Source organism: Salarias fasciatus, chromosome 11 (genome assembly GCF_902148845.1).
Source record: "Salarias fasciatus chromosome 11, fSalaFa1.1, whole genome shotgun sequence".
NCBI classification, from domain to species: domain Eukaryota; kingdom Metazoa; phylum Chordata; class Actinopteri; order Blenniiformes; family Blenniidae; genus Salarias; species Salarias fasciatus.
In genome coordinates this window covers 2,460,125-2,474,059 of record NC_043755.1, presented here as the reverse complement: position 1 = coordinate 2,474,059, position 13,935 = coordinate 2,460,125, and the positions used below count along the sequence as shown (strand labels likewise).

Genomic DNA, 13,935 nt, shown 5'->3' with positions numbered 1-13,935 from the left:
TGTGTCTGTAGCTCAAGGACACTTCGACATTAAAAGGCAGTTGGAATGCGTTTAGAAGACAGACCACTCTACCAACATGATCAGCATGCAGGGTAACATGAACAGACAGGACCAATGCAGCTGCTGGGGGAAGAATGAGACTAAACACAGGTGAAGAGAGGTGAAGCTTGCCCCTGAAACGCTGTTACATTGAGAGTTTAGGGATTTACACTGATTTGTTGATGCTATAACTGCTGTTTAATCATGAAAAAAAAATTAAATATTAGCAATATAAAGACAGTCATTTTAGTTTCAGATGTTACTGGTCTTATAAAAGACAGATGTTGCAGAGGACAGATGTTTCAGGTCTGTGCTCGGGTGGCCTCAGGTGAAGCCATGTGTCAGACTCCTCCGTCACCGTGACGACGTCGTTGGGGGCGTGGCTTATCCACGCGAGCCGACTGGACCTGGGCGGGGTTATGTTTATAAACGGTCGCCTTTCCGGTCTGATCATCCGTTTTCAGCTCATGCCCAGCGTATTTCAGAAAAGTAATTACATTCAATCACAGATCACCCGTGAACAGGTTGCTCTCTGAGCGGGTTGGTCACGTGGACAGTCCACGTCTCAAGGTAAGATCATCTGTGGCTTCACGTCAGCTGTTTTAAGCTAGCACTGCTGTGTGCCAGGTGTCGCCTGTAATGTTTAACTCCTTTACAGTGGGGGATTATTTAAACGCGCATCAGTCGCTACAAACGGAGAAACAGCAGCAGTCGGGTCCAGTCCAGTGTGATCGCGAGTTGTCGAGGTTAATCTGTTAGCTTGATCATACCTGAGAGCTGCCACCTTTGTACTCATCGTAATCTACCTGTATGAGACAGGAAGTTCACTTCTTTTGTCTCTGGCTTCTAGAATCACTACATGGGAATGGGCGCTTTCAAAGTATGTTCTGGTTCGGGTTTTAGATCGTGTGATGGATACAGCATCCAGGGAGCTTTCGCTTCACGGTTGTATGACTTCCGTTCCCCCCAAGCACCGGCTGATGGAGAGCTGAAGTGTGCAGTGAACCCGTGAACGCAGCACGGTGGCGTTAAACGACGCGTTCAGGTTCAAACTCTGATAACACAGGACGCCATGTGATAGAGCTGATCTTACAAAAAATGTAAAAACCCAACAGAATGTGAACGATGCACTGGAAATCGAGTCTACTAAAATAGTTGCATGTGTAAAGCTGCACGGTCAGTTTGATTTCAACTATGGCATATAATGCCACACATTTTATCATCTGGTGTCACAAAATGCAGCTGCACAAGATTACTAACACGTCTGTCATGCCTTGTACAAGTACACATCCTGAGACTTTAGATACTATCTTTGCACTGTTAAAACACACACAGGTGCAGATGAAGCTTTCAGTGAGATTTTTAAGTGCACTTCCCTTTTTGAAATCTTTCACAATGTCTATGTAAAAAAAAAATCATGATTTTTGGAAAATGTAAAATGAATAATCAGGTAAATGTTCAGATAGAACATGTAGATACAGATAGGGTGGAGTGCAAAGCATGTCTGAAACAAAATATCTAGGAGCATCAAAGTCCAGGCCAAAGCTAAGGACACGCAACACGAGACATCTCTTTATATTCTTTAAAATTCACTGATTTTATGTGGTCGAACTTACTGTGTGGAAGTATGGGGAAATAAAGACTCCTGCAAAAAGGAGAAATAAGAATTGTACACAAATCTGGCTTTCATGAACACAAATACACTGTATTTCATCAAAAACTTTGAAATTAATGGATTTTGTGGAATTTCAACAATTCAAAAAATAAATAAAACAAAGAATAACTTATTACCAGACAATTTTCAAAAATTGTTCTGTGAAACAGAAAATGGTTATGATGGGAGGTTACAGTTTAAAACTCAAAATTTGTAGCACCTTGAAAGGTTTTTGTTTCACCATAGGTGACGCAAAATTATAGAATAAATAATATGGAGACTGGACGATTGTCAAACTTATGTCAAGTCAAAAAGAGATAAGAGGAGTTGATTCTGGCAAGGTTTGTTTGAGTATGATGCTGTATAGAGTGATGGATGTGCTATTACTGCTGACTTTTCGGCACAGAAATTGATGTTAATTGTAAAACTATGTTTTGGAAATCAAGGTAATGACAAAGATGCAAAGGGGAAGGATTAAATGCACTGCTCTAGTCTCTTTCATACATGTAAATGAGACGGGCACAGGTTGTGTTGTTTTTTACGTGTTCAAAACTAAGCTTCTACTTCTACCACCACTACTACTACAACCCTTCGTAGCAACAAGCCCGCAGCTGGATTATAAGCTGCTTAGAGATGGTTTCCCATTTATAACTGTGTGGTTAGTCAATCTGCTGTTTCCTGTGCACCTGTTTGTACAAGTGCTGGTTTTGTTTTGTTTTCTAAAATCACTGAAATCACAAGTCTGATCACAGTCGGTAGAACCTGTTTTACAATGCTCTGCAGTAACTGCTGAACATTTTTGTTTCCTTCTGCTGTTTCAGCTTCCCACCGGAGCCCAACGAAGGAGAGAATTCTTACATCGATGAAGCCAGACGAGGAAATCTTGATGTGATTCGCTCCTATTGTAGCCTAGAGACGGTGCGGAGGCATGGCCCTGCAGGCCTCTCCCTTTCCTAATGGGTGTGTTGCAGGCGCCCATGCTGTGGGATGGGCCCTCATCCTGCCGTGTTTCTGGTTTCTTGACCGCCTCATTGCAGTGTGCAAGTCCACCACCTTGGAGAGAACACAGCGGCAGGAGCAGGAATGCTACCTCCACCCTCTCAAGGTCTTCTTTGGCTCCATCGCGTTCTTCGTTCTTTTCCTATTAACAACCCCCCTGGCTTTTCTGGGCTTTCTGCTGTGGGCACCCCTTCAGGCCTGCCGCAGGCCGTTCTACTACCACCGGGAGAGACCCGCCTCCCTGGAGATGGAGACGCACCGGGGCTTCGAGCTGACTGGGAAGGCGTCGTTTGGCTTTGCGTCGGCTAACCTCTGTCTGCTCCCGGATAGCTTGGCGCGCTTTAACAACCTGGGGGACAGTCAGCGCCGGGCAGCTCTCATCGGCGAGCGCATTGTGCAGGGCGTGTGTCGACCCCACATCCGCATCTTTATAGACTCCCCCAGCAGCTGCGGCACTCTCAGCCCCTCCAACAGCATGCTCCCTACAAGCTCATCCACATATGGGGCTACGGACCGACAGGCTCCCACCCCAGTAAGTCACCATCCTGACCCTGTTGAGCAACACGTTGACGTCTCAGACTCCAGTAGTCGTGTGGTGTGCCCCCCCCCAGATGATACAGAGCACCTCCTCAATGATCCATCCACCCCGCTCTTAAATTCTAATCAGAACTCTAACCAGCAGGGCCACGAGAGTCACCGGAGTGCCCCCCGAGCTTTGCTGTCCCAAGGTCTGCGTGAGCAGGACGACGTGCCCTGGGAGGTGTCGTCACTGTTTCCAGCTAATGTGGACATACTGTGCCTGGAGGAGGTGTTTGATAAGAGGGCTGCGCAGAAGCTCACCAATGTACTGAAGCCCGTGTTTGGACACATACTGTACGACGTCGGCCTGTACGCCTGCCAGCCGCCATGCGGATGCAACTCTTTCAAGTTCTTCAACAGCGGCCTGTTTGTGGCCAGCCGATTCCCCGTGCTCGAGGCCGAGTACCACTGTTTTCCGAACAGCCGAGGGGAGGACGCTCTGGCGGCCAAGGGCCTACTTTGTACCAAGGTGCCCTCATTATTTTTTTTTTCTCTTGCAATTGCAATATTTTGATTTTCCTGGAAAACTGGTGAAAGAGAGTCTATCCGTCTGAATATGTGTCAAACATGAAGCATTATTTCACACATCTAAGAGCTTATATAAAATGAGTAGAGTATCTATGCTTTTGTCTCTGTATGAACACACACACACACACACACTGTGTTGTAACTTCATTGCTTTTCTTTGAAACTCTCTAGCTGCTAATCGGACACAATCAGAAACAGAAAAAAGTTGTGGGCTTTTTTAACTGCACACATCTTCATGCACCAGAAGGCAAGTCGCATTTTGGATTTGGGTTGTGGATGTGTTAAAAATTCAGTATTTTCTTTGAGGAAAGCCATAGAACCTTTATTTTTTCTTTTTTTTTTTTTTGTCGGTGTGGTTTTATCAGGTGAGGGGAAAATTCGCTGTGACCAGTTGAACATGGTAACCAAGTGGATCGGGGATTTCCAAGCGGTTCACAAACGGCAGGAGGAGGAGGTGGCTTTTGATGTGCTGTGTGGCGATTTTAACTTTGACAACTGCTCACCTGGTGTGTTCATATCTCATTTAGTTAATTATCACATTTAGATGTTTTTTAAATTTATTTTTTAAAAATCTTAATGACCTTTTCTTTTTGTAATATTCACTTTTTGAAAGATGACACTCTGGAACAGAACCACAGCCTTTTCACTGAATACAGAGACCCTTGTCGAGCAGGACCTCGAAAAGAGAAGCCCTGGGTTATTGGTTTGTACTAAGTCACAGTAAACTTGTGCGTACCGGCAGTGTATCGCCAGTGCTGATCCTTTCTAAGATATTCCTGTGATTTGCTCCTGAAGGCACTCTCTTGAAGCAGCCCACCCTGTACGACGAGAGCGTCAACACTCCAGAAGGTTTACAACGGTACTCCCGGCTCTGCTGCCTTCAGCATGGCAACGTTTCTGCTCTCTTGTTATTGGCAATAGTAAGAGCTGTCGCTTCCTGGTGTGTCTCTGCAGAGCTCTGGAGAGAGAGGATCTGAGGAGGCAGTACATCTGCCCTCCTGTCCCTGCAGCAGGCTTGCCGCTGGTTTACCCCGAGAACGGCCAGCCTTGGATTGGACGTCGGATCGACTACCTCCTCTACAGAGAAAGCTCCGTTTCAACACGAACAGTACGTCTCTTTACCTTCCTGTGTCCTCATTAACTTCTATTTGATGGCTTGACACCCTGAAATATTAGCTTTATATTTGTAAATGAAACAAGTACCGACCATTGGCCTCCATTAAGGCGATTCAGCACTTTTTTCTTTAATGAAAACAAAACAATGTCTCTTTCTTTACATCCATCCAGGAAATCGAAGAGGTGACCTTCATTACACATCTGGCAGGCCTGACGGACCACATCCCTGTGGGCTTGAGACTTAATATCACTATGGACTCTGGTAGTAATGAATAACAACTGAATCAATGGGATCAAAATGAACGTTCGCTGTTGTACGGATGTCATGATTACATACTTGAATATGTATTTTGAAATTATATTACAATAAGGTGATTTTTTTTAATGAATGTACTGATTTTTCATATCCAACTTTATATGGGAACAAATTTTCAGGCCAAAGGTGGGCATTTTGTAAATTTGCATATTTTTAGAATATTTTGCTGGAACAGTTTTACTATATAAATAAATGCCAAGAGATTTTTGCTCGGTATTTTTGCCTTTATGTTGTCCTGCTCATTACAGCCATATAGCTCAGTGCAAGTGTAGGTCAGTTACTGACGTTAATACTGCGTACGGTCGATATCCCACAATGGAACAATGCACAAAGCAAATAGGGAAGTGCAACAAAAAAAAAGTCAGTGAGAGAGTATGAGTGTTTTTACTTTTTGTTTTGATCATTTTCCCCCTTCACACAAACTGTACATACCAACCTTTGTTATCAGATATTTTGCTGGGTGAATATGCTACTGCGCAATAATAAAAAAAAAAAAAATATGATTTATGGAAACTGTGAGCAAATTAGCAATTCACAGTAACAGGCAGCATAAACAACCACTAAAAATAGGTTCTTCAGTAGCTACTTTACAAGACAGTATTTATTTTGGAAATACGATTTCTGCTTTTTCTACCAGTAAAGCACAAATGTTTACTGTGTTTTTATGCACTTTAAAAAAAATGGTTACATAGTCTGGTGAAGGTTGGGTGAGAGAAGGAAGAAAGTGGGTCACGAGAAGTGAAAGACCACAACACTATATAAGGTCATATTTCTCACCCGACACAATGTCCTGGTCAACAGCAGGAGCACATTCAGCAACAGACTCTACACAGAACACCACAGGAGATCCTTTCTTTGGAAATAACACTTTCAAATTCCTTCTTGTAAATAGTGTTTGCTAGTTCACCTGTTAATTTCCTCCTAGTCACTGCAAAGCCTGTACATAATATTTAATTTCATTCTGTCTTACTTGATATCTAACTTACTTTTCTATGTATTCTGCTTTTCCTATTTGGTTTGGAGCAATACTTCAAAATGTTTTTGCTGTGTGATGAATAAAAGTATTTCTTTTTCTTTCTGGAAGGCCACTGAAACACACAAAATGATGGTATTATCAAAACATCTACACCTTCCACCATTGTTCATTAAGTAGTCTGTAAAGCGAATGCATTACAATTTGTCTAGAGCCAAGCCAAAGTGTATATCAGAAAAACTTCAAATGAATTTGAACAATGGTGTTGAATGTACTCCTAACGTCGTAATACTCACCGTGACCATCGGGGGGCGGGTTTGATTCGTTACACGTCCCGACACCAACAAAGAAGTCACACGGACCAATCAAAAGCCAAGGACAAAGAATACTTCCTGTTTTTAGCCTTGACGGAAGCTAGCCAGTTAGCTTCACTGGTGAACTAAAGTGAGGTGATAATCATGAGTGTTCTGTTTCGCTCCAGAAAACTGCTAATTTCATTAATGAGAAGCGATGTTAGACTAAAACAGCAGAGTGCCTTTGGGTGTGTCTGCTCTCAGAGTCACAGTCTTTGTTCGACCTCTGGTTTTACAGAGAAGTCCGCCTCGTGTCGAGTCTGGCATCCAGTTTCTGTGTTGAATTATCACCTTCTGTCCAGAAGATTTTATTCAGACAGCATTGAAAAAACAAGTCCGACAAACACTGCCAGGCTTGAAGAGGAGTCACGGGAGGTGGATGAAGAAAACGCGGACAACAACACCTCCGTGAGGCAGAGTAAGTAAAGAGTCGAATGCGTAAAGAGCATTATTTGCACAGCGCAGTCAGTAGATAGAGCCCATAGCCCAAGAGCCAGACACATACATTTACAACCTTGAATTCTGAATATTATCAGACTAATTTTTTTCTGTCAGTTAACCTCTTTTTATATGAGTGAGTGTTTCCTATTCTACAAGCAAACCTGACATGTGGGTAAAGACCAGTCAAAGCTTTATAGACCACAAGTGAGATTTTGTGGATCTTACACACACGCAGCCAGTGAAGCTCAGGTGTAATGTGCTCCACTCTCTTTTTATTGGTGAGAACTCTGGATGAGCTGCACCTGTCAGATTCTTTTTTAATTGAAATATACCATTACAATATTCCAGCCTACTGATGTGACAGTTGTCTTTATTTTTAGATCGATTCTCAATTTGAAGTGGAGATCAAAACCCCTTGTACTCCTGTGCTGTTACTTCAACTACAGCACCTTTGTTTTCACACTTGCATTCAATGACTGCTTAGTTGGGTGTTACTGTCCCACAAACCACCAACTTCTTGAATATTCTTTTTTGTCCAGGCCCTTCAGTGACATTCAGCCTCGATGTCCTGGTGTCTCTGCTGCGTCAGGAAAATGCAGCAGACCTGTGTGTGATCAGAGTACCTGAACACATCAAGTATGCCGAATACTTTATCGTCGTCAGTGGCATATCGACTAGACATCTCCGCGCAATGGCGCTTTATACGCTCAAAGTGGTAACTAAACTTATTATTTTGTGCATGATGTGTGAAACATGTGGTTTTGTTAAAACTGATGGAAGAAATACTTTTTCTCCAGTACAAGTTTCTGAAGAAGGATGCTGATCCCAATGTAAAGATTGAAGGGAAAGATACAGAGGACTGGATGTGCATCGACTTTGGTATGTAAATGTATGAGTTTTGTTCGGGTGTAAAATCCTTTTGTCTATTTATGAATTTTGATTTTCTTTATTGTAGTAACGGATTTGTTTTCCTGATGTCAGGTAAAATGGTCGTTCACTTCATGCTACCAGAGACCAGAGAAATATATGAGCTGGAGAAGCTCTGGACTCTGCGTGCCTATGATGAGCAGCTGAAGAGCATCCCTCCTGAGATTATACCAGAAGATTTTGTGTTGGATCCTGAAATGACAAAGTGAAATCATCGAGCACCAATCATGTAACTTGTGCACAGTCTTCACTCATTTATTTCAAGTAACGTCTTATACTGTCTTTACTGCAAGGAAATGCCAACTTTCACACACTCATCTTCCCTTTAATGAGGCGGAGATCAAAAATTAAGGCCTCCTCAGTCACCAAGTGTTCTTTGGGGAAAATTGTGTCAATTTGCGTTTTCACTTAAGACGTTACATTGTAAGATGGGCTGATGCATTGGTAGTGTTGATGTCGATTTTGCACCTAAGACAAGTCCTGACCAAGGATATTAGAATTTGTGTTTGAAAGAATTCTCATCCTTCAGCTTCATATGCATCCAGGAGGTTTTGTTCCACAGTCACCAGTCTCTTGATGATCGAGATACTTCTGCATGACAGTTGAGCACATAATGTGTATCTGTTGTGTAATTTTATATTGAAAAATGCTTAGAGACTGGAAAGTATCCACTTTTTCATTTGACTTGTATTTCACCATTAAATTAAAAGATAACAATTGTAAATTTGTGAAAGCTTACAAATCATTTTTCATTGTCTTGAAACTTTGTGAATGTTAATAAATGTATTGAATTTTTATTGTAAATTTCTTAGTTTCTGCTCACATATGGTTGAAATGAAGCCAATTATTGGGGTCCAAAAACAGTCCATTACAATGTTGTTTAAGTAGTGATCAAAATCTCCAAATAGAATGAAAGTGAAGTGTATTTTCTTACCCCCGTCCTCAGGCAACCGTTCCGAAAAACTTTACAAAAACTAAGTTGTAGAAGAATTCTCTCCTAAAAGAGAAAAGATTTACTGGGTCATCAAAACAAACCAATAAACTGTTTTTTCAGCCAAGCAAATTGTTTCTTCCAAGAAAGCAGAACTTTCTGGCCAAGCTGCCTCGGAAATCTGTCAGCAAAGACCGATAGGGCAGTAGAACAGTCTGTCAATTGCAAACATTCTTCAAGAGTCAAACTTCTCAGTCAAATGGTCTTTCATTGAGGATGTACACACACGAACCAACACTCCATCAAAATGTTGCTTTTCTTCCAGTCAGAGATAAATCAGATGTTTTATAGCGCTGAAATACTCTGACAGTTTAATCTGCTAAATACTAAGATGCTTCAAATATCTGTGGAGAAGATCGCTTTTCAGGGGAAGCAGCATGTGCCTGAATATAGACACACACACACACACACACACACTCATAACCTCCCTGCGAGATAAGTCACTATTCTGTTTCATTAAATTATCGGAACATTAGTTAAATGTAAAATAATGTCATAAAATGTAATGAAGCAGGAAGACGCCACCTGTGTTTTGGGACTCTTCAATGAGCAGAGTGGTTTTTTTTTTACATGCTGTGAATAAAAATGAAGGATTCTCATTTTTCTATATATTTAAGCAATATTTAAAAATAACCTTTTTCGTCTGTTTGTAGACTGTGTAATCTGAATATTAATTCTGAACTGACTATCATTTTGCTTATTGAAATACTTCTCTTCAGAGATCGAACATCTTTGTTTTGAATTTGTAAACAACTCTAGTTACAAGATTGAGGTCTAAAAAAAGAGGCACAAAAGAGATTAGCTTCGTGATTCACTCAAAGTTGTTACTGTGGTGAATGTTTTCATCGTTTCATTCCCACCACTGGTGTCAGAGCATTAGTAGCCATGGAGTTCTCATTATCTTTGATAGAAAAGATTATGAAGGAAAGGGAGATTAGTGAGCAGGAGCAGTTGTCAAGCATCTGCCTCACGTGTTTCATTTTCTGATCAGTATGTGTGTGTTTCATTGCATTGAGCATGCAGAAAATATTTCCATATGTAAATGGAATCTTAAAGTCTCACATATGAACATATTCATCCATTACTGTTCATTTCATTCCTGTATGAATCATTTGTTTCCTTGAAAAAAGACAGAGCCTCTGAGCCCAGTGGTCTCATATGTGCAACATTTTACTACATGCACAATAAACACGTTAAAAACAGCGTTTCAGTCTTTCATAGCGGTCTGTGCCTTGGAGGTGACACTCACAGTAATTGGCTGTCTCTGGGTACAGAGAGTTAATAAGGACTATTACCAGGTAGCATCATCTGTATCAGACATGACACTGAAAGCTCTGTGTGCTTCATCCACCGGGCTCTCGCCCTGCAGGCTACAGTCATCTATTGACCACTGGCTCTGTGAAATGAAGATACATTTCAGTTTGAGTTCGCCATCTATAACCCTGAAGTAATGCATATATATCCTGTAATGAAATATGTCTTCTGTCTTCGTTTTACTGGTGAAAATGTCCTGCAAGCTTCTATCGTTTCATGTTGAGGATTGTTTTGTTGTAATGGAACAGAAGATATAATGTTTTTTGTGGTAAATGCTCAGGACATTTTAAATTGAGCAATGTTTCAATGATTTGCTGAACAATAATACACTTTGAGCTGCCAAAAATGGCCTTTGTTTCAAATTTCAATAATTCTGGATATTAAATATAATTTCAGACCCATTAAAAAATTGAAATACAATGGGGAACCCCCCAAAATAATATTATTCAAAGTCAAACTGTCCTTTTTTATTTGATACAAATTCGCCTGTATTCCGATCCTTATCTTTTTAGCCATTATATCATACAAATCAAAAGTATAGTGTGTCAAAACAATACAATAAATGATATTCTAATATTTTGAAATGCACCTGTATTTGTTGTGTAATGCGGCACTGAATAGTTCATATTTTTCATACTTTCTCCTAAGAAACTTGCACCCTCTTCGGAATCCAGTCCTCATGACTGTCACTGGAAAAATACCACCAATCTGCTGTCAGATTTCAAACAAGTGCTCCTCAAAGAAAATAGTTGCCATTAAAGTTGCCTTACCCTTTAAGGGCTGAAAGCAGTTTGTGCCCTCCATCAGCTGGGATTGGAATTTGAAGGGTTTGTGTGAATCACTGTCCTCTCTTCAGAGACTTGCTGCAATTTTGGTGCCACGCTTGCCGGTCTGATCAAAATTGCCGTAGTTATTGTCTTAAGTCAACTGCTTGCCAGTCGGTGTTGGGAGTGAAGTTGTTGTCTCGCTGTTTTGCATCCATGTAGAGTGGTGACAAGATGAGCAAGTAAACAGCAGAATCATCTTCAGCACCTTCATGTTTAAGCAACAGAAACCTCGCGGTCCATTAGAAGGCAGATGTCACCAGCTTTATCACGGCCAGTCGTGAGCTGAAGTAGACCGAACCAGTGAAGACGCTTGTGCCACACTTCATCCTCCAGATGTCTTGTCAAAATCTGGTGAGAAACAAAAGAGAAACTATATTTTGCTCACATCAAAGTCAAGAAAATGTTCTCCCCGCTTTAATCTTCAACAATTTGGGGCTTCCCCACAAAAAAAAATTAACCCTTCATCCAAATACTTTGAAACAGAGTTGGAATCACGGTGTGATTAATGGGGATTTCAAGACTTTAGTATATCAAATCCATACATCTATCTCTCAATCCATCCATCCATCCATCAATCAATCAATCAATTTATTTTTGTATAGCCCAGTATCACAACAGCAGTTGCCTCAGAGGGCCTCACATTGATTGGTAAAAATAAAAAAACAGTGAATAAGCATAATGTGAATATGTCAAATTCACAGTAACGAGACAAAACGAAGCAACCACCGCCTTAGACCCTCACATCTTCCTAAACATCTTTGTCCTGTGCTGGGTGCAGTTTTATAGAACATGCTACTTCTAGCCTTAAATTCTCAAACTTCAAATTCCCAACTGGATTTTCAACATATTCTTGAGCATTGGGTCTAATTTCAAAAATGCACACTTGCACTACCTTAATGTGCACTGTTTTTGTTCTTTTTATCTATTTTTTAAAAAGTCAAATTTATGATTCTTTCATTTTCACTGGGAGAGAAAGTTGTTCTTCATTAAAGCAAATGGAATTCAAAAGCAGCACATACCTCAGTATTCTTTTGACTGTTGTCAATTAAAGAGTAGAAAGAAGAAGCTTTCTCAGCAAACCAACGCTAAATATTACTACATGTGGATTTGAATTCTTTGGCTTTTGTGAAAAGTTTACAGACAAAATCTTTTGTAATAACAATAATCATTATTGCAGAGCACCTGTTTTAATTCTTGCGTCGCAAGTATAACTGGATATTTCCATGTTTGCCTTAAAGACTACAAGAAAACTGTTGAGTTGATGGATGTTTGTGAGGAAGCCTAAAAGAGAAGCAGCCGCCCTCCCCACGCAGCACCGCACACTGTATAAAACAGGAGCAATGATGAGAATCAGCCAGAGGTGTTTTGAACGGCGAGAATACCGACTACGGCAGCATCTTAACAGTAAGCAAGTTGTTATTTTTGTTCGAAAAGCTCTTTTTTTTTTTTTTGTTAAATAACCTATTAGAGCTTACTTCTAGATTTCACAGCATTTATGGTTTGATCAGTCTGTTTGCAGCTTCAGCCTCACATTGGGAATGAATGATTAGACTGAATTGGTTTTATTCTCTTTTGCAGGATAAACTCCAACGCTGTGATGTCGCTGACTGTTCTGGCTCTCTGCCTGCTGGTTTGTATTCACGCTGGTGTTAATGCATATCCAGCCAAGCCTGTCAGTCCCCGGGAAGGAGCACCACCTGAGGAGCTTGCCAAATATTACTCTGCACTAAGACACTACATCAACCTCATCACCAGACAGAGGTTCGTCTTTTAAACTCTTTCATTTTTCTGCAGCTGCAGCAAATCGTGTCATGGTTTCATATGTTGCTCAAATATGTTTTTATGCATAGATATGGAAAAAGAGACACTCCACACACTGTATTCTCAGATATGTTTGTGAAGGAGAGCACAGAGAGTGTTCCAGCATCCGACTACATCAGGTAAATGTATCGGTGTTGAATAACTGCATATCATCAGTGTAATGTATGATGAACCATCTACCAGAGTATGGAAAATTCTTTTTTGAGAGTCTTGCACAACGTAATATAGCAGAAATGCCGCTAATATCAGTAGACTTATCTAAACACTGTGGAGAAGTGGTAAAAATGCACTTCATCTCTATATGTATACTTTTTTAGCTATTGGCAGTTACATTATGTGATACCAACTGGTCTGATTTTAGTAGAATATGCTGAAAAATGAAGGTTTTATTATGTTGTTTTAAACAACTGACTGTGTATTTCTGTAGGTATGACGACCTGTCGTTGTGGTGATGGTACTGTGGTTGCCACATTGAGGCTGATTTCAACATAAAGCTGCTGCCATGTCTGTTTCTCACATTTTAAATGGGTGTCATTGTTGCATGTATTAAACACTGTATAAAACTAACTTGATTCGTCTGTATTGTTTGTGATGTATTTTTGAAAAATGGGTCAATCACCCTACTTTAATTCACCAGTTTATTTATCCACACTTACAGCAAAGGTGTGTTAAACAATGCCTGCTTGAGTGTTAATCACATAATAACAAAACACTCTTCCATTGGACTTTTTAGAGGTTGCAGAGGTATTTTTATATGTATATGTAGTGCACATTGTTGAATTTATTTCACTATAGTCTGTTAAGTTGTACCTGCACTCTGACTAAATATAGAGAGTTTAATCCTATCAAGTGACCTGGATAGATCAAAAGCAAATCACATAACACCACAACAGATGCCACAGCTCCACTTAGAGGTTGTTTCTATTCACACAAGTTCTGATCATCAGGTCCTCACTGAACTGCAATGATAACATAGACAACACGTACTGCTTTCTGTAGGTTAAGGGGTGTACCTACCCTGAAGTCAATATAAAATTGTTTCTGTTTATTACTTTCT

At 40.5% G+C, this 13,935-nt stretch overlaps 2 protein-coding genes across 4 annotated transcripts; both read left to right on the top strand.

Moving 5' to 3' along the window:
• Positions 1 to 469: 469 nt before the first annotated feature.
• Positions 470 to 5,447, top strand: smpd5 (sphingomyelin phosphodiesterase 5). 3 transcript variants are annotated; one of them, XM_030102527.1, is made up of 9 exons: positions 470 to 609; positions 2,515 to 3,224; positions 3,375 to 3,740; positions 3,971 to 4,046; positions 4,165 to 4,305; positions 4,413 to 4,502; positions 4,595 to 4,658; positions 4,754 to 4,907; positions 5,087 to 5,447. In XM_030102527.1, the coding sequence occupies exons 2-9, from the start codon at positions 2,622 to 2,624 to the stop codon at positions 5,189 to 5,191; spliced, it is 1,599 nt and encodes a 532-aa protein (XP_029958387.1). In that variant the 5' UTR covers positions 470 to 609; positions 2,515 to 2,621; the 3' UTR covers positions 5,192 to 5,447. The 3 variants fall into 3 exon arrangements, with proteins under 3 accessions (XP_029958387.1, XP_029958386.1, XP_029958385.1); XM_030102526.1 differs by having other exon boundaries at positions 3,372 to 3,740; XM_030102525.1 differs by having other exon boundaries at positions 2,515 to 3,740.
• A 1,142-nt stretch (positions 5,448 to 6,589) lies between these two features.
• On the top strand, positions 6,590 to 9,305 carry malsu1 (mitochondrial assembly of ribosomal large subunit 1). The gene is made up of 4 exons (XM_030102575.1): positions 6,590 to 6,975; positions 7,538 to 7,713; positions 7,796 to 7,877; positions 7,980 to 9,305. The coding sequence occupies exons 1-4, from the start codon at positions 6,663 to 6,665 to the stop codon at positions 8,132 to 8,134; spliced, it is 726 nt and encodes a 241-aa protein (XP_029958435.1). The 5' UTR covers positions 6,590 to 6,662; the 3' UTR covers positions 8,135 to 9,305.
• The last annotated feature ends 4,630 nt before the right edge of the window (positions 9,306 to 13,935 follow it).

What these genes read in the sequence shown, in the direction of transcription:
- malsu1 (XM_030102575.1), top strand. Translation starts at nt 6,663, where the DNA reads ATGAGTGTTCTGTTTCGCTCCAGAAAACTGCTAATTTCATTAATGAGA. An exon ending in CAACACCTCCGTGAGGCAGA is followed by an intron (nt 6,976 to 7,537) that starts GTAAGTAAAGAG and finishes TTTTTTGTCCAG; the next exon opens with GCCCTTCAGTGACATTCAGC. An exon ending in CTGGATGTGCATCGACTTTG is followed by an intron (nt 7,878 to 7,979) that starts GTATGTAAATGT and finishes TCCTGATGTCAG; the next exon opens with GTAAAATGGTCGTTCACTTC.
- smpd5 (XM_030102525.1), top strand. Translation starts at nt 2,622, where the DNA reads ATGGCCCTGCAGGCCTCTCCCTTTCCTAATGGGTGTGTTGCAGGCGCC. An exon ending in CTTTGACAACTGCTCACCTG is followed by an intron (nt 4,306 to 4,412) that starts GTGTGTTCATAT and finishes ACTTTTTGAAAG; the next exon opens with ATGACACTCTGGAACAGAAC. An exon ending in AGAGAAGCCCTGGGTTATTG is followed by an intron (nt 4,503 to 4,594) that starts GTTTGTACTAAG and finishes TTGCTCCTGAAG; the next exon opens with GCACTCTCTTGAAGCAGCCC.